This window comes from Streptopelia decaocto (assembly GCF_964273445.1).
Source record: "Streptopelia decaocto genome assembly, chromosome: 24".
Classification (NCBI taxonomy): Eukaryota; Metazoa; Chordata; class Aves; order Columbiformes; family Columbidae; genus Streptopelia; species Streptopelia decaocto.
Genome location: NC_138679.1, coordinates 3,678,887 through 3,702,722, shown reverse-complemented (window position 1 = coordinate 3,702,722; position 23,836 = coordinate 3,678,887). Strand labels below are relative to the sequence as shown.

Below are 23,836 nucleotides of genomic sequence, written 5' to 3'. Positions count from 1 at the left end.
TGGGTGGGAGAAATCACTGCATGAATTTAGGGGTAATTACAATGAACAGTCCATATTTATTGTGGGTGTGAGCCGGGCCAGCTCCAGCGTGTGGGGCAGAACGAGGAGTTGTGGGGAGCACTGAAATGTTTCAGTGATGATTGTGTTATCTAAATAATCATCTTGGGCAGAGAATGAAGGGGTTTTGTGGTTCTTTTTCCATGGGGGTGGCTACAGCCCTTCTGTACACCCCACAAACAAAATCTCTGCCTTTTATTCCTTTCTTAGAACCTAAGATGTGCTTTTCTCTCCCTAATACTAGTAATGGACCTTCTTGCTGATAAAGCCTCATGAACAGGTTTCTTTAGAAGTGCAAAACGTTAAGAAATCCATTGGGGTTTTTGTGGAGCCGGCCCCTGGATGGATGTCTTGTGTTTGGAGCCTCCTGATGCCGTAAGATCAGCATTTCTGAAGAAAGCAGCCTGGACATAAAGATATGGATGTTGTGTCAGCATTTCCCAGGGAAACTGGGGGAGAACGAGGGGGTCACGGGCACACACGCGTTCTCGTGGTGAAAACAGGGCCCTGGTGACAAATCTTCCTTTCCGGGGTCAGCAACAGCAAAGAGAGCCCTGAAAATGTGGGCAAACCTGTGGTTCAAACTGGGCTGTGGCTCCAAAGTTGCTCCTTTTAACCTTTGAGCCTCTCAGCTCACACACTGTGAGCTTAAAAAAACCCCTCACCACCCTGCGGTGTTTTACATTCTGCTGCGTATCTTCCCCTCTCCCTTTCTCCCGTCCAAACAAACCTGATGTGACTGTGTGAAGGTTGTTTACAAGCTAAAGCAGCTTCCAGTTGACTGGTTTTGCGTGACATGTATTAATAGAAAGCTGTGCTGTCTGGGTTTTCTCCCAAGGGGAGGGGCTGTGCTGGTGGCTGCAAGTGACAGGAATCGCAGTAACACAACACCTATTGGACCAAAGGTGACGTGGAGGAGAGAAAATAGGGAAATAAAAGGAATCCAAGCACTCGGAGGATTCCAACAGACACTGTAGAGAGTAAATGAGTTAATCCACAGAATCCCAGAATGTCAGGGGTTGAAGGGCCCCGGAAAGCTCATCCAGGTCAATCCCCCCATGGAGCAGGAACACCCAGATGAGGTGACACAGGAAGGTGTCCAGGCGGGTTGGAATGTCTGCACAGAAGGAGACTCCACAACCCCCTGGGCAGCCTGGGCCAGGCTCTGCCACCCTCACCCCAAACAAGTTTCTTCTCAAATTTAAATGGAACCTTTTGTGTTTCAGTTTGAACCCATTACCCCTTGTCCTATCATTGGTTGTCAAATGAGTCCCGTTGTCGCTGGGTGCTTCAAAGTGGAAAGCCAAACTGTTTCAAAGCTGGAAGCCAACAACCGATGGCAGCTTTTAAACAGTGGTGATTTTCTGTGGTTTGTATTCTCAGGACAGAGAGAGCTTGGATTTGTCTGAGCCTGGTGTCCAGGAGGAGCCTAAACCTCCTTGAAGCGGGGAGAGAGAGGCAGATTTGTGGGCAGATCTGTGAGAAAGGACCTGTGACCCCTTAAGAGGAAATTCTATGGGATTTAAGCCCAAACCTGTGACAGTGGAGACACATCAGCACTGATGTCTGGTGGTGCCCAGGAGCTCCAGAGCTTGCACCGAACCAGCGTTGCTCTCCACACATCCTTGGCCCCTCCTGAGGGACATAAGGTGCTCAAAAACAAAAAGGCAGTGGGTGCAGCTTTTGCCACAGGGCGGGTGGAGGGACTGTCCCCCTTCATACCGTGACCTGCCGTCCTCTGTCCTTTTTTCCCCAGGCACAGCTTTACTGTAAAGATGCTCGTTTTGTGTGATCTCAGTTCTTTTAGCAAAATTTTCTTAAATGCAAAAATACTTCACGCCACGGCTCCAGAGGTGTTTCACAGACAAAAAAAACTCTCTCTGTAGTTTCGGGGGGGAACTGTGATCTCTTGGCGCCTGAGCTTAGGGGCCTGCAGCCTCTCCCAAGTCTGGGAAACTTGTTTCCAGAACCTTCCTGGGGCTGACGTGAGAGGTTTGGGGCAAATGGCACCGCTGGTGGGGCCGCAGCAAGAGGAGCGCAGCGTGGATGCAAATAGGAACTGGTGTGAGGGGCTGAGGGGATCATTGTGATCCCAAGCAAAAAGATGAAGATGGTGAGACCCCTGCGGCGCTTCACACTTTGACAGGAGGCCACAGCGACTCCCCAAAGCATCTCCTGAAGATTTTCCCTCAAATGGTTTGCTCAGCAGCAGGTTACGAAACAGAAACCTGCCGTGGCATCTCCCTGCACCCCACAGGTACAGACAGAAGTTTTCGCGATATCCCAGACTGCCCCTTTGCTAATTCTACAGGAAAGAACCAGAGAAACAAATAAATTAATTAAAATTTATTTATAAAACCCTCCAGTAGCCTCAGAAAACCAAGAAAATCATTTTCTCAGTTACTTGAAAATAAGAACAAGGAACCTCTTTTGTCCAGCAACAGAGGGAAGTTTTCTCCTGTGCTCCAGGAAAGCGGCACCTTTTACCCACAGAGAAATAAGAGTAGTCCCAGTCCCAGAAAAATCACTATAATCTAGGGTTTGAGATTAACTCTGAGTGTCTGGCCTTGGCTGACCTGCTGCACCGGTGGTGTCACCCTCCCTGTCCTGTGCACCCGCTGCGGCAGTTTCCACCTGCATGACGTTGTGGTCCCCGATCTGCACCATTCGGGCGTTTTGGATGATGAGGTGTGGGACACCTGCGCCCGCTGTCATGGTGTAGTGGCCCCAGGGGAGCTGGAGTGGTTGGAAAGGAGGGGGACCCACCGGAGCAGGCGTGGGGTGCCCAGTGGGGGAACCCCACTGGTGGGGTGTTTGCTCCAGCAGCCCTGGCTGTGTTGCTGATGGAGGCACCTGGGGAAGGGAGCCCAGGTTCAGAGCAGCTAATTTCTGCAGAGTTTGCTCCTTGTACAGCTGCAGTTTCCTTCTCTGCATCAGGTCCCACATGTCTTTTCTCTCTTTGATCCTACTGGGCTTGAAGGTGTTGTGCACAGTCCTGGAGAACATGGGAGAGTTCTCATCCAAGGGCGTGAGCGTGCCAAGCACGCTGGGAATCTGACTCCGCTCCAGCGGGTTCTCCTTGGGCACAAAAGGGATGACGGAGTCGCGCTTGGATGGGTTCAGGATGGACTCCATCAGAGCAGTGTCTGTCTGGAACATGCACAGGCTGCACTGGAAGTTCTTGGTCAGCAGAAGGATGATGAACGCCGAGTTTTCCAGAGCATCCTGGAAGCAAGTGATACGGCTGCGGCCGGCGATGGAGAAGTCCTCGCAGAGCATGGCACCGTTGGGAACACCCATCTTCTCCAGCACGTTCTTGACCCGCTGGGCAACAAGCTCATCTTCGCTAGCGTGTAGGACGACAAAACTGAAGAACTTCAGCTCTCCGCTGTCTGGCTCTGATGTGGGCATTGGTTCCACAGTTTGGAGAGGAGGCCAGGCTGGACAGGGCGATGAGTGGAGGGGAGTGGGATAGGAGAAGTTGGAAGGAGCTCTCTGAAGAGGAGAGGGAAGGGTTGAGGAGGAGGAATAAGTAGGAGGAGGAAGGGAACAGGTTGAAATGGGAGCAGATGTGGAGTTAAAAGTGCCTGCTGGAACATATGAGTCCCCCATGGACATGTGGGGAGGACCAGGATCCACTATAGCTCTCAAGTCAGCAACTCCTGTAGATGATTCATTTCCATCTTGCTTTTTGTCTGTGCATTCTTTTGGTACATGAGGTTCTGCTGCCACCGTGCTGGAAACATCACTGCTTTCTTCAGGGTGGTTCACAGCACCTGGCGTGGGCACCTGCGTCTCAGGAACGGGGAGATTTGGGCGACGTGAACTGACCTGCAGAACCTCCTCTGGCTGGGGCACTTGGGCACCTGTGTCCTGCCCGGGGTGAGAGTTGGGTCTGCTGGCCCAGCTTGTTTCCTGCAGGCCGTGGGTCCGTCTGTCCCCATCAGGCTGTCCAGCAGTGCCGGTGCTCCCTTCGCACAGCCGGCTGGGCAGGGGGACACGCTCGTGGGTGTCAAAAGCAACTGTCGGCGATGCGCTGACCTCGAAGCAGCTGGAGAGCGAGGGACTCCCTGAGGAATGCAGGGTCCGTGGGCCTGAAAGGTCCGAGTTGCCTCCAATCTGCACCGGGGAGCTCCTCACCGCGTAGTTTGGGCTGGCCGTCGGGAGAAATCCTACGCCCCCGTGAGATCTCAGCATCTGGAATTCGTCACCTGGGCCACTGCTGATGGCAGAGCTGTGGTTTTCCTGCTCCTCAGCTGGGATGCTGTTGAGCGTCACCCCCTGAGCCTCCGTGCTGGCCTTGCTGAGGACTTTATCTTCTGGCATCTGGGATAGAAAATTAAACACGTCCTCAAAGTTTGGCTGGAGTTCAGCGCTCTGGGCCATCTCAGCTGGTGGCCCAAGTGGTGGACCAAAGCAGCATAGATGGAAAAAGCATATTACAGAGTTCAGAGCGAAGGTTTGTTCCCCTGTGATGTCTGGTCACACTTCAGGTACCACACGAGCGACGGTTCTTTGCTGCTCAGGGGATCGTCTCGGAACCGGGATGTCTGTGTCCTGGGGAATCTGCGAGGAGAACACAGGGCAACATTTGGAAATAGCGATGTGGGGAGCTGAGGGAATCATCACATTAATTATAACTGGTTTAAAATAATTGCTGAACTAATTATTTAGGTAAATCCAAGTGTCTGTCTCCTCCAGGCAACTGGTTCCAGGGGCCTCGTGGGCTCCTTGCGATGGGCAGTTGAGGAATCAAGCGCAGGGTTGATAACCCACATGCATCCTCTCTCAGGCAGCTTAATGTGATCATGGACATTCTATCTCCGTCCACATCTATTCCTTGAGCCCTCTTAAACCCCCGCACTCACCACAGGCCTCTGACTGGGGTTAAATTAAACAGCAGAACTTGTCTGGAGTGGAGGAGCCGGAGTCTGGAGGGTCCACGGCAGCCACAGAGCCTGTTCACAGGCACTGAGGCTGCTGAAAAGCTTTCCCTATTTAAAGGGAGCGCCAGCGAATGCCCAGAATAGCTCTCAACTGGGGAAACTTTATAATTTCATTTTTTTTTTCTTCCTATCTCATAAAAATCCTCTGATTGCCTAATGCACGAGTTCAGGCCGAACCGGGAGGAAGCTGCTGCCACTTTCTCCGGAAACCTCTGATTCAGTGAAACGGCGGTAGGGAAAGGAAGAGGAGGGCAGGACCAGGCAGGGGAGGGGCGGGCAGGCGCTCGAACCGGCAGCCGCTCCCCCGGCCGCCCCCCGCGGCCGTTCCTCCCGCTGCGCCCCCGCCGCGCCCCGCTGCTCTCGCCGCTTCCCGCTGCAGCCCCTCGGCTTCGGCTTCGGCTCCGGTTCGTGTGCCGGGCCTCATGGGAACGGCTTCCCCCGGCCCTCCAGCCTCCCCTGGCGGGGAAGGGAAGGGGGGGAAGGGGAGGAAGGTGCCGTTTTACCTGCGGCCGGTGCGCTGCCCGGGGAGCGCTCGGTGCGGCTGGTGCCGGGGAGCGGGGCGCGCCCGGGGCCGCGGGGGCCGCTCGCCCCGCCGGACGCTCCTGGCACACGAGGAAGCGGCTGAGCCGGCGGGGCGGAGCGGGCACGGCCGGGGCGGAGCGGGGCAGCCCGAGCCAGCCCCGCAGTGCCCGGCCCGGTGCCGGGGTGCCCTGGGCGGGAGCGGCTCGGCCCGGCTGAGCTGCCGCTTCGTGGCCCGGTACGTGGGACGGGACAGCCCGGCCCGGCCCCGGTGTCCTCCCCGTGAGCGCCTGAAGGGGTTAAAGCCGAGCGGCTAAGGGTGGATTTGGTCTGGGAACCCAGCTTTGTCTCCAGTGAGGGACGGTCGGCGTTACCTCTGTAAAGTGTGGGTGGTTGGAACCTCAGGGCTGGGAGATGTGGGTGCAGCTGAGCCTCAGGAGCACAGGCAGGAGTTGTAAGGACATTATGACAATACTATTCTGCTGAAGACTGAGGCAGAACATGGAACTGCTAAAAGTATTTGTTTCTTTTCCTCCAGCAAGATCAGGGAACATGCAAGCTGCCCAGAGAAGTGATTTATTAAATACACACTTCTAAGGGGTGGGACAGGGGACATAATGCTGCAGCTTTAGATACACACAGGAAACTGGTATTTCTTTGAACACAGCTCACATTTTATTCTGAAGTCTGCTTGCCATTCATTCCAGCCTTAGCACAGGGACCATGCCAGGACATAGTTACCAAAATAAGTTACATTAGAAATGATTACACAGCATTATTTGCTGGGAAAACAACCCGCACCCACCTCCCCTATTTTAGCAGGAGATCCTATCACCACGGCAGAGGAACTCCCGGGAAAAGCTGCCTCATTTACCAGCTTCTTAATGGCTGCAAAAGGTTTCATACATGGACTTGAACACAAACAGAAAAGCCCAGGAGTCATTTCTCTGACTAGGAAAGATAATTCCACTGCAAACAGGTGTGTTTAAAAGAAAATCCCACCTTGCTAAGTGTTTCTCTGTGAAAGAAAAAGTGCTTGGCTGATCCATAAAGAGAAGTTTCTCTTTGGGAAGTGGCCTCATGCCCCGAGCTGTTGGTCTGCAGGGCTGAGCTGCTCTGGAGGCACAATGGGCAGAGAGGAAATAGTGTCTGTGATGTGTATTTTTAAACTTGTAGGAGGAGGGAAATGGTATCAAAGCTCAAGCACATTATCGTCTCAAGATCTCCGCGGCTTGGATGAATTAAACCCAAATCCAACATTAAAAATAAGTTGAGACAACAACTTCTCTTCCGCAAATTGCCTCAGCAATGACTTGTTCACACATAGAGCTGGGCTGACTTAAAAGCTGAAGTACAGGTCCCCATCTTCCCTTTCAGTGCAGCAGCATGATTTAAAAAATAGTAAATCAGGATATGGAATCACCCCACCTTGATTAGCAAGTCTCCTTGCAAACTAAGCCTCACTGTAAACTCAGCCTGGCCCAGGCAGAGAGCAGGAGGCACTCTTGACATGATTTGCAGTTGGACACATGATAAAAAGACCAAGTGCTGTCCCAGCCAGGGAGCTCCGGCCAGAAGAGCTGGAATTGTTCAGAGATCTTCCTCTGGCGCATCAGTTTTTACCTCCTTTGCAGCCAGTGCCACCTCTGGGTCTTTCTCTGCCTTCTCTTCCAGCTTCTCCAGCACTTCACACCCTTCCTCCAGGGTCCTGTTTGCTCCCTTTGGTTCTTCAGGTGTCTTAGTCTCCTCCTTCGATGGTGTAGCCATTTCCACCGTGACTGATTTGGTATCAGTCACTGATGATGTAGCCATTTCCACCGTGGCTGATTTGGTATCAGTCACTGATGGTGTAGCCATTTCCACCGTGACTGATTTGGTATTAGTCACTGATGGTGTAGCCATTTCCACCGTGACTGATTTGGTATCAGTCACTGATGGTGTAGCCATTTCCACCGTGACTGATTTGGTATCAGTCACTGATGGTGTAGCCATTTCCACCGTGACTGATTTGGTATCAGTCACTGATGGTGTAGCCATTTCCACCGTGGCTGATTTGGTATCAGTCACTCTATTTTTCTTCTGCTGCTGCTTTCTGCTGTCCTGTGACACTTTAGCTCTGGCTTGGAAGGGACCCACAAGCCAGTTCAGGGGGGTGTTCTGAGATACGTACTCAAACAGGTCATCTAGGGACCTTTGGGCTTCCACCACATAGTTGTGGCTTTGGCTCAGGGTGGTGCTGGAGAGGTCCTGGAAAGACATAGCACTGGCAAAAGAGCTGTGGAGCTTGTGGATATTTCGAGTGGCCCGGTACACAGCTTCTTGGATGTTGCTGGGGAGGCCTTGGATGCTGGTTTTCAGATTCTCGTAAACAGGTTGCAGCTGCTGGGTGATGATGTGCAGCATAGCTAGAGTCCGTGACTCTACCTGCTGGGAGAGAGACACAGCTCAGTTACTGGGGCAGGTGGGATGTGCAGCAGCCACCAGAGGCTTGGGGAAATACACCCTTTTGGGGATACCTCTGCTTGGGAGGCAGTTTTAACTTGGATTCCTTTGGGTTGGGTCAAGCACCAGTCCACCCACAGCCGATGGAGCTTCTCCTGCCCATCCAGAAGCCTCTGGCCAACCTCTTGTTTCACAGATTCAATCTGATGGGAAAAATGAGAGGAAGAGCTGTATTGCAAGCACACACAGAGAAGCACGAGTGTTTCCCTCCCAGGGAGGGATCCAAATTGACGTGTAGCTGGTGCAGGATGGAGGAAGAGCTTCCATCTGAATAGCAGAGCAGGAGGACTACAGACAGGAGGAAAAAGGAAAAAGCGTGCCTGTACCAGTTTTATTGCCAGCTGTAGTCGCGAGAGAGTATCCTGGGTGCGCTGCTTAACACGCTGCAATTTGTTCAGGGAGTGGCGATAGGCTCGGTGACGGACTTTGTTAGAGAGGGAGCCTAGACGCACGAAGTAACTCCGTTGCTGTTTCTGCTCCTCCACAGAAGCCATTCCGGATCCCTCCACGGCAGCGGCCAGCTTACCTGGAGGAAACAAGAACAGAGATGCAGCTGCACTCCGCTCCCCCAGCTGGGAGGCAGGGAAGAGGTAAGATCACCCATTGTATTAGTAAAACATGAAGGCTGAAGCTTGCTGTGTAAACAGTAGGGGTTTGTAGTTGCTCAGGTATTAAAGGTAGGCTAGTCCCTGCTCAACGTGTTCTCTTCCGATAAGCAGACTTGACAGATAGGTTGGAGCACACACCCACGCGTTTATTTGCCTTGAGGCTGACGGGCAAGGACCAGCCAGCAAACACTTGAACTCTGTCGCATTCCATGTGGCAAGTCAGTGCTGACAGCCAGCCAGCTCGGTGACAAATTCAGAGCTACCTGGCTGCTTCAGAAGATGGCTCTCGCAGTCACGTGGGAAAAGATTTGCGTTTACAACTTCCAGCTAAGCATTTTCTCACCTAGTTCCTCCTCGGTCATCGGGAGGTAGTGATCCACCAGATCTTCCGACATACCCAGGACAGATTCCACCCCACCCGCCACTGCCTGGCTCACGGCCTTGGCTTTGCCGATGCTGTTGTTCACCACCAAATTGGTCTTCTCCACTCCCTCCTGGATGGCCTCTCTGCTCTGCTCCAAGGCTGTATTTATTTTGCTACTTATGGTGCCATATGCAGCATCCAGAGCTGTAGTGACTGTAGAAGTGACCGCTGATTTGGTCTTCTCAACACCGTCCTGAACAGCCCCTTTGGTCAGGTCCACCGCCTCTGTCACCTTGACAGTCACAAGGTCCTTAGCACCCTGAGCAGCCTCCATGGCATTGACAATAGTAGAAGCGACTGCAGACTTGGTCATTTCAACACTGTCCTCCATGAAATGTTTGCTGAGGTCCACTGCTTCGGTCACCTTGTTAGTCACAAGGTCCTTGGCACCCTGGGCAGCCCCTACAGCAGCAGTAATGGTAGAAGCGACCGCAGACTTGGTCATTTCAACACTGTCCTCCACCATGTGTTTTGTGAGGCCCACCGCCTCGGTCACCTTGACAGTCATAAGGTCCTTGGCACCTTGAGCAGCCTCCACAGCATTCACAATAGTAGAAGCGACCGCAGACTTGGTCAGTCCAACACTATCCTCCACAATATGCTTGCTGAGGTCCACCGCCTCGGTCACCTTGTGAGTCACAAGGTCCTTGGCGCCCTGAGCAGCCTCCACGGCATTGACAATAGTAGAAGCGACTGCAGACTTGGTCAATCCAACGCTGTCCTCCACCATGTGTTTTGTGAGATCCACCGCCTCGGTCACCTTGTGAGTCACAAGGTCCTTGGCGCCCTGAGCGGCCTCCACGGCACTGTGGACAGTGGAGGTGACCACTGACCTGGTCAGCTTGACGCTGTCCCCAACAACATTTTTAGTGAGGTCTACAGCTTCAGTCACTTTATCAGCCATTGCTTCCTTCGCCTCACAGGCAGCATCCATAGCAGATATCACCTTGGTGGAAACCAGCTGCTTGGTGTCTGAGATGACCTACAACAGGGAGAGGCAGCGAAAAATACATTTTATTCTTCTGAAATAAGTTTTTCCCTCCCCAAAGCAGGTTTTCTGTATGAGAAGAGGTCAAGCCATGGCTTCCCCAGGAAAAGCCTTCACCTTATCTGCTGGCTGTTGAAGAAAAGGCAAGTTCTCCTCCAGTTGATCCAGTCCTTTACAGGCATATTCATTTACAAGTGCAACTGGAAAAGACAACAGGTACCAGTTTATTCTCCAATTTGGAAAGGGGGGGGTTTGACCTTACAATGGCCAATTCAGGACACGTTTGTGAAAACAAGCCAAAAAAACCCAAACCAACCCAATTGTTCTGGGGTGGTGCGTATGTGTGGGATGTGCTGTTAAAAAGTGAACAAACCCTGCGATTTGGCAGGTTCCTTCCCACATTGCTCCAGCTGGAATGCAATACTTGGCCCCGGTGGGTGAGGTGATTGCTCTAAAGGGTTGAAAAGCATTGGGATGAGACAGACTGAGCTACGTCCAAGATGGGATGCTCAGAACTTGGAGTGACAGAGGAAAAACAAGGAGCTTTTGCTTAGTGACTTAAATAACCACAGACAAGAAGCCAAAGTTTGATTCTGCCAATAACAGTTTCATGTCCGTGAAATTCAGTGGGTTCACTGAGCAGGACACTCAGTGCTACAAGTAACTAGAACAAGGTGCTGTAGGGGCTGGATGTCACCCAACAAGCATGTGAGACTCGCCTCCCCGCCTGCTCCTCTGTGTAGAAAAGGTCCCTCCAGCCTCTCACTCACTCTGTGACTCGAGTTGGTTCAGGATGGGCTGCGCCCCACCAACCACGCTGCCCACCGCCACTGCAGCCACCGTCTCGGCCACGTTGCAGACACCGCCGAGGCAAGGATGCGTCTCCTTGGTGTGGTTGTAGGCAGATGAGACCAGGTTGAACGCAGAGCTGAGCAAGGGCAAGCTGGTTACCCGGTTGACAACACTCTAAAAGCCAAGGGAAATAAGTGACATTAGAGACCCAGCCTCAGGCTGGGGAGTGAATACAAGCCAAGTGTCTATCCAGAAAGGTCCTAAGGGGACAACCAGTCCACCTCCTCATCCTTCTTAAACTCAGAGTTGAAGGGACTCATCCAAAGACCACTAGCAAGTCAGCGACAAGCCAGGATTAACATTTCAAGCTCTGCTCTCCTGAACTCCAAGTCACACTGGGTTTCAGCACCAAACCCAGATCAGCTCGTGTTTCAGAATCACTTGCATTACTTGAGCCAGCCCTGGAGTTTTCTCTTGAGCAAAAATGTTATTAACTGAGTTTAGATTTAGCCACAGCTCTATATGGTTGATCTTTCTGCTCCCCCCAGCCTGGTTTTGAGGTGCTGACAGTTAGTTAACCGGCACATCTGTGAGCAGGTGAACTGTTGCTTGTTAGAGTACGAGTTGCCCTGGCACCTACCGCTTGCTGCTGTTCCTCAACCTTCGGTAGGCCTTGTTTTGTGGTCTTTTCTGACTCCATACTGAACTCAGCTGCAGCTGAAAGGAAAAACAAGAGTATAACAGCAGGAGTATGACTTAATTTCTTCCAGTGAATTAAAGTCTTAGCAAAACTGGTGAAAAGCAGAGAGCAAAGTTGGGACCCATCATTCAGCATGTCCTAGGAACAGGAGTGTGGCATCACTCATCTTTCTTGCAAAGGTACCAAGATATTTGGGACGCTCCATGATTTATGATGTGCAAATATTTCCATAGGACAAGGGCTGTACTCGATGGCCTCCCTCAATCCCAAACCAACCAAATACTTTAAATAACCATCCTGCTTATTTTGTTGCTGGTAACATTTGACTGGCTTCAAAGTTGCAGGTTGGAAGTGGGTGAGAACTCATGTCAGGCATTTTCTCTGCTGGAGATGCTTGTGGTTCAGCTTCGCACTGCACAGGCTCTTGCTGGCCAAGGGCTGGGGCGCTTGAAAGATGCACCTGCAGAAATGATGCTAACGATGGGAATCACTGAATATCGTCTCACTCGATCGTGACACGTTACTGTCCTTCTGACAGGCCCTGCTGAAATGCAGCTGCAGCGGGACGTCAGGACAGTAGGATAAGTAATTTTCTACAGCAATAGGCATATTTTACCTTCTTAAAGAGTGCTCATAGCCCCTTTCCTCTGAGAGCTCTCTGGAGTATCCTTGGCAAAGGACATTTTGATGTGAGTCATTTTAGAGAGGTCCCTCCGTGCCCTTGCTCATAGTGGGGAACTGCCATCAGCTTTCCCACTGCCACCAAGTCACAGCTCTGGGAAGGACGTGACAGCTCCGACTGGCTCCTTGAAACTCGTGTTCCTGTCCCGCTGACCAGCTGGGCAGGAAATCTCTCCTCGCTTCCTGTGAAACCAAATCTCTGAAGTATTCTCGTTTCATAATAGGATTGAAGAAGTGCAAGTATAATAATTGTGCAATATCTTGAATGTGCATTGGCTTCCCCAGCATGGACCTATGTTGATATCTGGACACTTCGGTGTCAAACGATAAATCCAGGATTACTTCTCAGCCTTAGTCAGGCATGCCATGGGTTTTGGCATATTTATTCCTTAGTGCAGCATCCGCTTTTGTGTCTGTTAGCACTTAATTCCTCTTCTTAGAATTGCTATGGCATTTTCCAATGGAAAAATCCCCAAACCAAAATTCTTCCCAAACTGGGTTCCCAAGCCAAACTCTGCTCCAGGCTCCCTGGCAGGCTCTACCCAAAATAACTTGTTGTCTGATTTGTCACAAAGACCATTGTCTTGTTTCTTGTGTTCTCTGACTCGTGTAAGGTTCTTATTTTGCTGTGGAAACAGGAACAGAGAACTGGGGAAGAAGTAGTGAAACAAGCATTTGTTAGCCCTGGACTATGGATACAACAGGGGAGTCATCTCAGGAGGTAACTTGGTAGGATGTCAAATATTGCGGCATTAACTCCGCAATTACTCAGCGTTTTAGTGAGATTCAAGCTGAGTGCTACACATCTATGGCAAATGTTGTCACAGACCTCGGGACCTCCGGCCTCTCAAGCCTGGAGCCAACGCTCCTCCGCCCATTCCTGCTGACCCCCTGCTCGGGGGGCTGTGGATTTAACAGCACGGTGAAAATACACCTTGAACTTTAACAACCTGGGAGAACTTCTAGAAAGCTGCTCCAAAGAAAAGCAGAGCTTAACCACAAAGTCTCAGTCCCAAAGTCCACAGGGTTTGCTCAGTGAGAGGTTATTCCTCTTGCACTGCTTCAGGGCAAGTCTGTTGGGTTTTTTAAGCCAAAGAGACTGAGTCAGTCCCTGTCAGAGGGCAAAGCCCAACTCTTTCAACACCATTGCAAACAATCCCTTTGCTCAGTTATTTTACTTCTAGGCACACGCGGAAAAACTCAAACTGCAGAGTGTCTTGCTGGCCTTGGTGTCAGCACAGAAACACCGCAGGCAAAATGAGAGGAGAGGACTCTAGTTGCTGGCGTAAGTTGGGAGTAACTCCTTGGCTGATGTAAAAGCTGGTATAAGGTTAGAATCAACCTCTCAAGCACTGGCAGCCCGTCTTAATTACAGATGCAACTGTGTCAGTGATGATCCTTGCAGCGCAGTCATGGTTTGCTCTCCTCTGTGTAGGAGTGATTGGGGTGTGTTGCAACGCTGCTATTTGTGGTGTAAGTGCTCAGGAGCCCACAGCACGGTTTTATTTTCTCTTTCTAGTCTCTCCCCTGCAAAAGCGCTGAGCAGAATCACCGGGCAGAACCAGCATCACCGTTTGCTTTGGTTACAGTTGGCTTTGTATGAAAACAAGGATCAGATGATTTCATACCATTGCTACATCAGAAATATTAGGTCACTGCTGGAGGAAGTTCTTGAAACTACATAGTTGCAGAAAGAACTCTTCCATGCACATTTTGAGTTTGATACAATAGCTTAATTGCTCATCATTGCCCAATTTGGCACAAGTCTCAACTCAGTGAAGCAGCAAGAGCGATGGCACCACAGCTGCCAAGCTGCTGTCCTTTCCCTGCCGGGGCTGTCACAGCCAGTGCCACATGCTGGCCTGGCAAAGGAGCCAGAGCTTTCCTGCTGGGGTGAGCACCTCCCTGCTTCCTACAGAAAACAAGCTCTTCAACTTGGGTAGGTTTTTATTTTCCCTGTGAAAGAAGCCCTGCCTGCTGTTACATAGTCCTGCAGACAGAGAGGTAGGATCTTGTTCAGGAACCTTTTCTCCCCTCCAAACATATTTTACCTTGGGAAGCCAGGCTGAGCCATAGCTAGTGTTCAATAGCTTAGCTGGCAATTCCTTAATGACCATTTAGGAAAACAAAGCTAAATTTAGTGCTTTAGATAGGAGCAGGGAGGGCTTATCACGGTACTAATTTGTGGTTAAAGCACTTAGATTCTTTCTGAGATTTGCCACCGATAACCCCAGTTACCACAAACGCAGAACTGGGTCAGTGGGTGTCTGTGCGTGGGAAGGGCACTGCCCAGGCATCATTTGCACAGGTTCCAAGGGCAGAGTTAGTCTTAGGAGGAGGATCAGATAGATTTCAGCTTTGACCATAGGATGAGGTGCCCATCTAACCTCAAAGATTAAAGCCACCCTTGCCCCACACACACTTCCGATGGAAATTAAGCACCACAGTCAGTGGCCACTACGAGGCTGGGACAGCGAGCATAAAAGCTATCCAGGCTATTAGAAGTTGGAGATATTTTAGGAGAGAGGAGAGAGAATTTACTTAAAACAGCCTCTGGGCTTTCCAGTACTTTCCATTTACCAGTTTTTCCATGAGGACAAAACTCTGAGTTTCAGACGGAAGCTGTAACTTGCAGAGCAAGCAGCACGGCCCTTGCTCTTCAACGCACATTTTCATATGGAAGTTTCAGCAGAACCAGCTTCAATCTTTGAAGTCCTTCACAGCCACACAAGTTTCAGGTAGTGATGACCACATTTAAGAACCCTGTTCGTCTTGAGAAACACTGAGCTAGTTTGCCAAGCGCTGGAGCTGACAGAGCCTCCATCTGCAGAGACATGGAGCTCTTGAGCAAGAAGTTACCTTGTCAAGTCACGCCACCCTTTGTTAACACTATTATCATGCCAAACTGTCATGTGAAATAGCTACAGGCAGGCCCGGCAGCGCTGTCAACAGGAAGGGGATGCCCAGCTGATGGCACATCCCGCTGCCCAAAGCCGAGCGGGGTGGCTGGTGCGGTCACGGGCTGTCCCCACATGGCTGGGTGACAGGGCCACCTCCTCTGGACCCGTCTTGGATCTTCAGGAAGCAGGAAAGAGCTTTCAGACCCAAAGCTACTCAATCACACCCATAATGTTACCAAGAAATCATCTCAGGGCTAGGAAGAAGCCTTTAGGGTTGGATTCGATGCCCTTGGGGATGGATTCGGAGCCTTTCGTCTCTTCCCCAAGGCACAGCAGACTCAGGGTGACACCGTAAGATGTCACCTTTGGCTTCCAAAAGCCCAGCACGAGACACACCCCCATGCACAGACGGGGCAAAGCAGCAGAGACACAGCACACAGCTCTGCGCTTCCCCGGGGAGCTGGAAAAGCCCCACGGGCACAGCGTGGGGAACAGAACCCCCTCAGCAAGGACGTTTTAGTCTCAGTGCTCCCAGCCCAAGGCTCTGGGCATGGAGCCATTTCTAAGCCCAGCTTCCAGCCTCCATCCCCAAGAGGGCTGCAGAGCCCCTGGGGAAGCCAGGGGCAGCTTTGGGGGGGGTCCCTCCCAGCCCCAAGCCAAACCAACAGCCCAAAAACCCGCCTCCCCCCAGCCCTGCCTTACCTGGCTCCTGCGCACCCCAGCACTGACGGGACAGGGAGCGCTGGGCGTCGCCCCACAGAAATACCCCCAGGGCCTGACGAGCAGCCGAGGCAGCCAATCGGGATGCTGCAGGTGTGGGCCTGGCCAATGGGGAGTGGGTGGGAGAGGGAGGGGCGGGAGGTGTGTGCGGGGATTGGAGACCCTCCAGGGACGTGGTGGCCAAGGAGTGGGGTTGCTGCTGAGTGTCCACTGATCTTTGTCTGATAGAGGTCAATAAGAAAGATGGGACAGACCTTTGAGCAGGGCCTGTGGTGACAGGACAAGGGGTGATGGTTTTAAACTAAAGGAGGGAGATTCAGGCTGGACACGAGGAAGGAATTGTTGGCCCTGAGGGTGGGGAGAGCCTGGCCCAGGTTGGCCAGAGAGGTGGTGGATGAACCATCCCTGGAGACATCCCAGGCCAGGCTGGACGGGGCTCTGAGCACCCTGAGCTGGTGAAGATGTCCCTGTCATGGCAGGGGGGACTGGGGGAGCTGGGAAGGTCCCTTCAATACGAACCATCCTAAGAAGGCCGCGCCTGCCAGGGCATCTCAGAGCACTTGGCTTTTTCCGAAGAGCAGCTGCCTTAGCAGCCAGTAGCACGGTTGGCAAGTCCACACGAACACCTGCTCTTGGGCTGGTCCTGGCATGGCAGATGTTGTCAGGGAGTCCCAGGGAAGCAGGACACGGGGGCTATGATGTGGAAACAGCACTTGGATGTGATGTTTTCTTGGCACATCTCTCCTACCCTGCAGCACGGGTGCTGTAGCTGCCCCAGGAGTGAGACGCGCTCTCCACTCAGCCCTTGCCTGGCGAATACGTGATGGTGAAATGTTCTGTTTCTCAAGTTTGCTGGGATTTTCAAGATAGGGGTTGCCTTTTATTTTTGTACTTGCAGAGGGCCCAGCAATGCAGGACTCTGAGTCCAGCTGCAGGAAGTTGGAGCTCTTGAATAGCAACAGCAATAACACAAATTTTAGCTAACGCTTTGCTTTTCTATTTGTGCCTTTTCATCTTCAGATCTCAAAAACTAGTTTGGAACCATCAATTAAGCTTCCTGTTGTCTGTTTTCAAGATCAGTGGGGGAGGAAACTGAGGCACAGGTAAGAATTATCTGAAGTCTTCTAAAGCTATTAAAGTGATTGAGTCACCTTGTTTTTGGCCGGTGAATGCAGGAGACAAGAGTCTCATTTCTGTCTTGCCCACAAAAAGCCGTGAAGGCAGCGGAGCAGGAGGTTGTCAACATTTTTTGAAAATGTGCTGTTAAGGTGACAAAAATGCCGACAATTGCCACTTCCCAGCTTTGAGGTTCAAAGGAATCCCCCACTTTACTTGAGGCACATTTATCGTGGAGTCGTTGGCTGAAAAGGCCTCTTCCTAATGTCCACTGTGAACTGCAGATTGTGGCTTTTGCTTCTTTCACCACGTGTGTTGCCGAGAAGACTTTTTGTGTGACATAAACTTCATATTGTAGTGTCACCGGTGAACCTTTCATCTGCCAAACTCCCTGGCGGCGCACGGTCCCTCCTTTGATGTCATTCCCTTCACAGTTTTGAAGTGTTCGGTGTCTCGTACTAAAACTTAAGGTGATTAGTAGGTATCACACGGTGGCTTTTATACATTTTAATGTGTGTAGGGGAAAGAATAGATGCTCTTGTCTGTCCTCTGAAGATCTGATGATCTTTTAACTTTATTTTCAGGAACTAGGAATCAAGAAACCAATCCTAATTTTTTCTGAATGTATACGGACAGTGGCCGCGTCCTCAGGTACAGTGTCAATGATGCAAATAGTCAGTTCGTGGGCGTGAAGGGCCTGAGCAGGCCAGTTGTGGAGGTGATGGTGAAAGTCTCATCAGGCAGGTTGTATTTCATCACCCCGGTGGGTAGAACAGCGTGATGTGCGTGATACACCTCCATGGGGCTTGTAGCACGGACAAATGTGAGCAGAAGTGTCACAGGGTTTGCCTGAGATAACGTTGATAATTATAATTAATGAGGCAATGTTTAATATCTGAAGTGTAGCTTTAGTTACTAGGTCAAAGTCCCAATGCTTGGATCTCCTGCCTGCAATGTCAGAACACTGAAAATTCGTTTGCAATTCCAGAGCAAAGGTTTGCACGATCATTTCTGTGAATCTCGTTACTGTATAAACACCACATACTTAAAGCTGAGATAAAATCGGTTCTAAGAAGTCTGGTGGGCGTGGGAAGGGCGTAGGAGGAAGCAGAGAAACACGTTTTGGGAAGAGAAAGGGAGTCGCTGGCTGGAGCGAATGAGCCCTGTGGCACTGGGCAGCGCTTCCCACAAGAGGCAGCGTCGTGGCAGTGACTGCGGTGACTTTGTGCAAATGCTGTGTCATCAAGACATGGGGCAGATCCTTTTGGGGGTTCCCAGATGTAAACCCCATCTCCTGTGCCCATCAGGAGCCAGGAAACCCCGCTCATCTGCTGGCTTACAGCTCTCATTTCAGCTGCGTCCTGGGGTCTGCATGTGGCCGAGGCCTCTCCAGCTGTGTGTTCCCAGTCCCGTGTGGATTCCTGTGGTGCGTCACAGCTCAACATTGTCACTTTGGGGACCAGAGGCCGCATGTGACACTGGAGCGCCCACCTGCAAGTGTTCATGTGCTGCAAAGGAAATGAGTTACTGATCTTCCATGGCATTTACTCCATTAATAACCTGCCGCGGTGCCTCGGTCACCTTCCCTGGGGCAGGTGCAGGCACGAGAAGAGCCGATTCAAGGGCGAGGCACGCCTTGCTTTGATTTCTGCTCCTTGGTTAAGTCAAGCAAAGCCCTTGGGCATCCAGCAAACTGCTGGAGCTGCTCTGTGGCGCTCAGCTCAGGTGTTGTACGAGCTGCAGTACAATGTTGTCTGGAGCCCTCTGAGGGGACAAATCAACCTGTGCAAGGTCCACAAGATGTTTGCTGACATCTCCACTTCCCAGAGGCTCTGCTTTCTCCTGGTCCCGTCTTCCTCTCCCCCATTGCTTCCCCTTGTTGGGAGCGAGTGGTCCTTGGGGTAGCGGTGGCAGAAATGGTCTTAGCTGCTCAAATCAACTCAAAGCACTCTGTTTCTCTAACGCTGCAGCTTCCCGCCAGCTGCAGCAGTTGCTGGTGCTCCTCACCACAGCCCTTGGGCATCCTTGAGCTGGTCCTGCAGCGCTGGGTGTCTGGATCCTGAGCACAGCCATGGAGGCAGGACCACGGCAGAAGACAACACCTTAAGGATCCTGTCCTGTGCCACCCCATCTCTACCCCCAGACTTTCCCTGACCATCTCCGAAGGCAACAGCCTTCACAGTGCTGTGTCCTTCTGCAAACAACTCTCCAGAGAGGTACCAAAAGCTTCAGCCCAGCTCTTGCCTCCCAACCACCCCCTTGGTGTCTCCAAGCGTTCAGAGCAGCTCAGGGCGCGCTGCAGCTCTCTGCTGCCCTCACCTGCACCCGCACACACAGGACTCGCGTGTCTCCCGCTACCTGGACGTTCCCCAGCCCCTTCTTCCCTTCCAGCACCTCCCCTACACGAAAACAGGGACAAGTTTCTGCCCCGAGCCCTCGTTCGCTTTGCCCTCACTGCAGGGACCAGCCTGATGGGGTCTTGGCTGCTCTCCCGGTTCACCAGACTGCAGACTGGTTTTCTACACACCCATCTGCTCCTCCCTCTTGTCTCAGGCCTCAGGCAGCCTTGGGGTGGTTGGGCTGTTTTTTGGTAGATGAGAGAGTGGATGGCATCTGGGCCTGCCAAGTGTGTCCTGTCCATCTCAGGCCATTGCTGAGACCCCCACTCTGGCTTCCCCAGCAATCAAACACAGGCTTCTTTCACAGCCCCCACTCTTGGAGTTTCATTAGCTTTACCCCTGTTATTTTAGATGAATCTGAGCCGCAGCAAATCCCTCGGATTTGCGGCCTCTTCAGCTGGTGCATGCGGAGGGGAGCCGGGGGTGAGCTGAGCATCCCTGAACCCAGCTGGCGTTCTGCAACTTGCTGTTACCATGAGCCTCTTCATCATTTAAGGTGTTTGTACCTCTTGTGATGCTTCTTGTGGTTTTGTAGGAGCAGCCTTCTGCTATTTTTCCCAGAAAGTGCTGTAAAAGCATTGTAAGGTGTGTTCTGTGAATCACAGGAACTGTAATGGGGACACTGTGCTGCCCACCCAAGGGTAAACGTGGCCCCCTTGGAACCGATGAGATCGGTTGTCAATTCTTCAACATCCAAGGCTTGTTTTAATGATGTTTATCAGCCGGTGGATCTTAGTGCATGCCTGGACTTTGGTTTCTCCTAAACATTTTGTGCCAAAATTTCACTCCGAACAACACAACCATGGGCTGGGAGACTTAGAATTCTGTCTTGTTAACTGCATCGTTCTGCAAACGAATTCAACAATGCTTTAAGTTTCCACAAACTGAACTGGATATCCCTGCTGGCAGGAGGAGCGAGATATTGTTTCCTCACAGCGTGGGGCTTTTACCAGATGGCAGAAGAGTGTTTTCAATCAGAACTGGAACTCCAGAGCAAAGAAATGCCTCAAACACTCTGAAAGGGAGGAAACTCAAACTCCTCAGCCTCTCAGGTAACTGATACAACCAAATAATGTCTTAAGTTACTCCAGCAATGTTCTAGTTTTAACAGAAGAGAGGACCTTAAAAGGAGAGCATATATAATCTAACCTCTACGAAATCACTACTAGAACGATCTAGAATTGAGCCTTATTTAAAGTGATCCGTGCATGTAGGATGCAGCACGGTTTTTCGCGGCGTGGGTTCACTGAATGACTAAAGGTTTCTGGAGAAAGTGGGCTGACAGTTTTAGGGGTGCTACGAGTCACGCACAACCGGCCGGAGCCTTTTTCCTCGAACAGTCCGTGTCTTACGGTAAAACCGCGTCCCCTGCGCTGGAACGGGAACTGTGTTGTGTATTTGGGTCCATGGATGTATATTCTTAAATGAACACGAGACGGAACGCAAGGCAATAAGGTGCTCTTAGAAACACATTTCGCACCTGTGTGTGTGACATGAACAGGTAACTGTTCACATATACAATTGTTGTATGTCAGCCCAATGGGACACACTCAAGGTCTGTACCTGAAAGTGGCTTTTTTGGACCTTCTTACAGCACTTTACTATAGAGATGTAAGCAATGCTGAAAAAAAAAGGCTGAAAGAGGGTAGTAAAAGTCTGTTATTAAACTGTCCTGCACCTGGAAGCCATGAGGGATGTGGGTTCCTCTGGAAACGGGACATGTGTGGATGGCAGATTATGGATCCAGGTGCGCTGGTGAGCAACATTGATTTGAACTTTAGGCTGGGAGAGCCAAACCTGAGATGCTTTAGACACGTGGCGTCTCCTTATGAGGGTGAAAATGGCTTTTCCAATACTCAGGCTTTGCTCCTGCTCCCTGCCAGGTCTGTAACGTCTGATAACCCTGCGGGAAGGTCAAGGTTAAGACTCCAGTGCATCTATAAGGAGAAAAAGATGACTTTCTGGCATTGCAAAACCTTCAGCTCTGCGAGGAAATGAAGCCTGACCGCTGCAGGTCGCAGGTCAGATTCACGGCTTTTGTGCAGTGACACAAGCCTAACCTTTGGTACTAACCTAATCTAGGCCAGCGACTTCCAACCTGCAATCCGGGGCTTAACCGCGGGATCCCCAACAGATCCTACGGCAGGAGGGGGATCGGGAAGAGGCGCCCGCTGCTCCGGAGGCTTTGAGCGTGGTGTGTATTCAGCCCGGCTGCCTGCGAACCGGGCGGGGGGTGCCGCGTCCCTGCGATGTCGGCGCGTTTTCACGCGCGAGGTTGGCTCCGCGGGTGCAGGGGCGGGGTGTAACACGGGAAATACCAGTTTTTGCATTTCTCTCGGCGGCGCCTCGTGTTCTCTTTGTGCGCGGTCAGGCCGCCGGGGCCTCGGGTGGCGGTGCCGCCGGGGCTGCGCCGCAGCGCCCAACCCGCCGCCATTCCCGCTCTCCCACCCCGGCGGCTCTTCCCCCCCAACCACCAGTTTTTGTGCTTCTTTTGGAGCCGACTTTTCTCAGAAACCTCATGGTAATCCCCCGCTTACAGTTTACTCCATCCGATGGCCATCTTAAGCAAATTTTATCATTTCTAATTTCCTCGTAGCGTTAGGAGTTTTGGGAAAAAACCTCCTTCCGGACCAGCTCTTTTTGTCCGCTCGTGCCCCACGTGTGCGGTTCTGCCATGTCACCCAGGCCACGTTTTTAGGAGCGGGGCTGTGCACAAGCCCCAGAAGTGACCCAGACCTAACGGCCTGGGGAGTTAGAGGCCTCTTGCGGATTATTTGGATTATTCAGATTATTCGGTTTATTCCGATTATTCCGTTTATTCCGATTATTTGCATCACAGCAGGGAGAGCAGCTCCCCGGGGGAGACGCGACCCCTCGGGTGAGGAGAGCAGTTGTCACAGGGGGAATCATTCCTGTCCTGTCCCCTCTCCGGTGACCCCCTTTTTAGAATAAAAACCGGCACCGTGGTCTCAGCACCGGAGGGACTTTCCCGGATGGGGGGACCTTGGGAATTTGGGGAGAGGGTTGCCAGCTCCCCCGCGGTAGCGGAGCGGGGATCGCCGGGCCGGGAATCCCCGGGAAGCGCCGGTTCCGGCGGGTCCCCCCCCATCCCGCGTTCCCGGGAGGCGGCGGCTCCGCCCCCCCCGCTCGTTCCCGCCAGCGGCGGCCAATCGGCGGCCGCCCGCCGCGCACGGGGCTTTTCCGCGCCAAACTCCAAAGCCCGGGGACAGGCGCGGGCGGCGGGTGCAGCACGGCACCGGCCTCCAGCACCGCCACACCGGTGAGTCCCGCCGGGCCGCCCCCCTGCCCCAGCCCGCCGCGGGGTCACCGGGAGGGTGGCGGAGGGGTTTGTATCCCCCGGGAGCGTTGCGGGGAGCGGCTCCCGAGCTGGTGACAGCTGCCGGTTAGCGGTGCGGCTCCGCTGCTCGCCCCCCCGGCTCGGGGCGGGTCTCCCCGGGGGGTGAGCGCTCCGGTGCCGGTTGGCGGGACGCATCGCTCGGGGGCTGCGGGAGCGACCCCCCCTCCCCTCCCCGCGCTGCCTCCGAAACGGGCCCGCGGGAGGGGGTGTGAGCGGGGGTTGGTGACCGGCGGGGGCGCGGGCCGGCATCGCCCCGCTTGGCTTTCGGGGCTGGCGGCGGCGGGGGCCGCTGACACCCCCTTTTTTTTCCGCCGTCGGACCAAAAGCGATTCCCGCCCCGTCCCGGGGTGAGTGTGCGGGGTGTGGGTCCGCAGCCGCCGGGCGATGGGCGGGGGCTGCTCCCGGGGGACAGCGTGGAGACCCCCGGCTGGCGGCGGCCCCTTTAAGACCGCTCGCTGCCCCTCGGCTGTCATTTGCATGTTCTCGCGAGAGCCGGGCCGTGGGCCGCGCGGGGCGGGGGATTCCCCCGCGAGAGCCGAGGGAGCGTTTCAATTGTGGCGCGAGATACAGTTGGCGCGCGGCGCCCGCCCGCGAGGCGGCCAGAGAGTCACGGGCGCAGCTGAAGCCGTTAGCGCAGCGTGGGAGGGGGCGGGGCCAAACCTCCAGTAGCCAATCGCTGCTGGAGCCGGCCGGGTTGTCGACCAGTAGCGCGGGGGGGAGTAGAAAGTGGGCGGGGCTAGCGGCTGGCGGGCCGGGGCGGCGCGGTGGCTTGAGCGATCCCATTGATACGGTACCGGGCGGGCCGGGCTCCGCGGTTCCCGTCGCTTTAACCCCGTTCCGTTCCCTCCCGGGGCCGAGCAGGACCGGCGCCATGTGGATCCAGGTGCGCACCATGGACGGGAAGGAGATCCACCGCGTGGACTCGCTCTCCAAGCTCACCAAGGTGGAGGGGCTGCGCCTGCGGATACACGAGGTGTTCGGGGTCGAGCCCCAGCGGCAACGGCTGTTTTACCGGGGCAAGCAGGTACCGACGGGCCGGGGGGGTTTGACAGCCCCAGCAGCGGGGGCGGGGCCGCTCGAGCCCCTGCGGGACCCCCCGCCCTCCCCCGCCCCCCAGACTCTGTCC

The 23,836-nt window shown here is 53.2% G+C and overlaps 2 protein-coding genes across 6 annotated transcripts in view; one reads left to right on the top strand and one right to left on the bottom strand.

The window, feature by feature from the left end:
- Positions 1-2,394: 2,394 nt before the first annotated feature.
- TICAM1 (TIR domain containing adaptor molecule 1) lies at positions 2,395-5,627 on the bottom strand. Of its 3 annotated transcripts, XM_082072307.1 has the most exons (3): positions 5,507-5,627; positions 4,501-4,623; positions 2,395-4,383 (listed from the first exon to the last, which is right to left on the bottom strand). In XM_082072307.1, the coding sequence occupies exon 3, from the start codon at positions 4,381-4,383 to the stop codon at positions 2,605-2,607; it is 1,779 nt and encodes a 592-aa protein (XP_081928433.1). In that variant the 5' UTR covers positions 4,501-4,623; positions 5,507-5,627; the 3' UTR covers positions 2,395-2,604. The 3 variants fall into 3 exon arrangements, with proteins under 3 accessions (XP_081928433.1, XP_081928431.1, XP_081928432.1); XM_082072305.1 differs by having other exon boundaries at positions 2,395-4,623; XM_082072306.1 differs by lacking the exon at positions 5,507-5,627 and adding an exon at positions 4,926-5,002 and having other exon boundaries at positions 2,395-4,623.
- Positions 5,628-8,521: 2,894 nt separating this feature from the next.
- The window catches only part of UHRF1 (ubiquitin like with PHD and ring finger domains 1), a 28,838-nt gene continuing 13,523 nt past the window's right edge, over positions 8,522-23,836 (top strand). For 2 of the 3 annotated variants that reach the window (XM_082072295.1, XM_082072294.1), the window contains exons 1-2: positions 22,506-22,632; positions 23,572-23,734. In XM_082072295.1, the coding sequence (XP_081928421.1) occupies positions 23,582-23,734 (153 nt within the window). In that variant the 5' untranslated portion in view covers positions 22,506-22,632; positions 23,572-23,581. Of the gene's footprint in view, positions 8,615-10,105; positions 10,261-16,857; positions 16,941-17,537; positions 17,605-22,505; positions 22,633-23,571; positions 23,735-23,836 lie in introns of those variants that run through there. The other variant, XM_082072296.1, reaches the window with a different exon arrangement.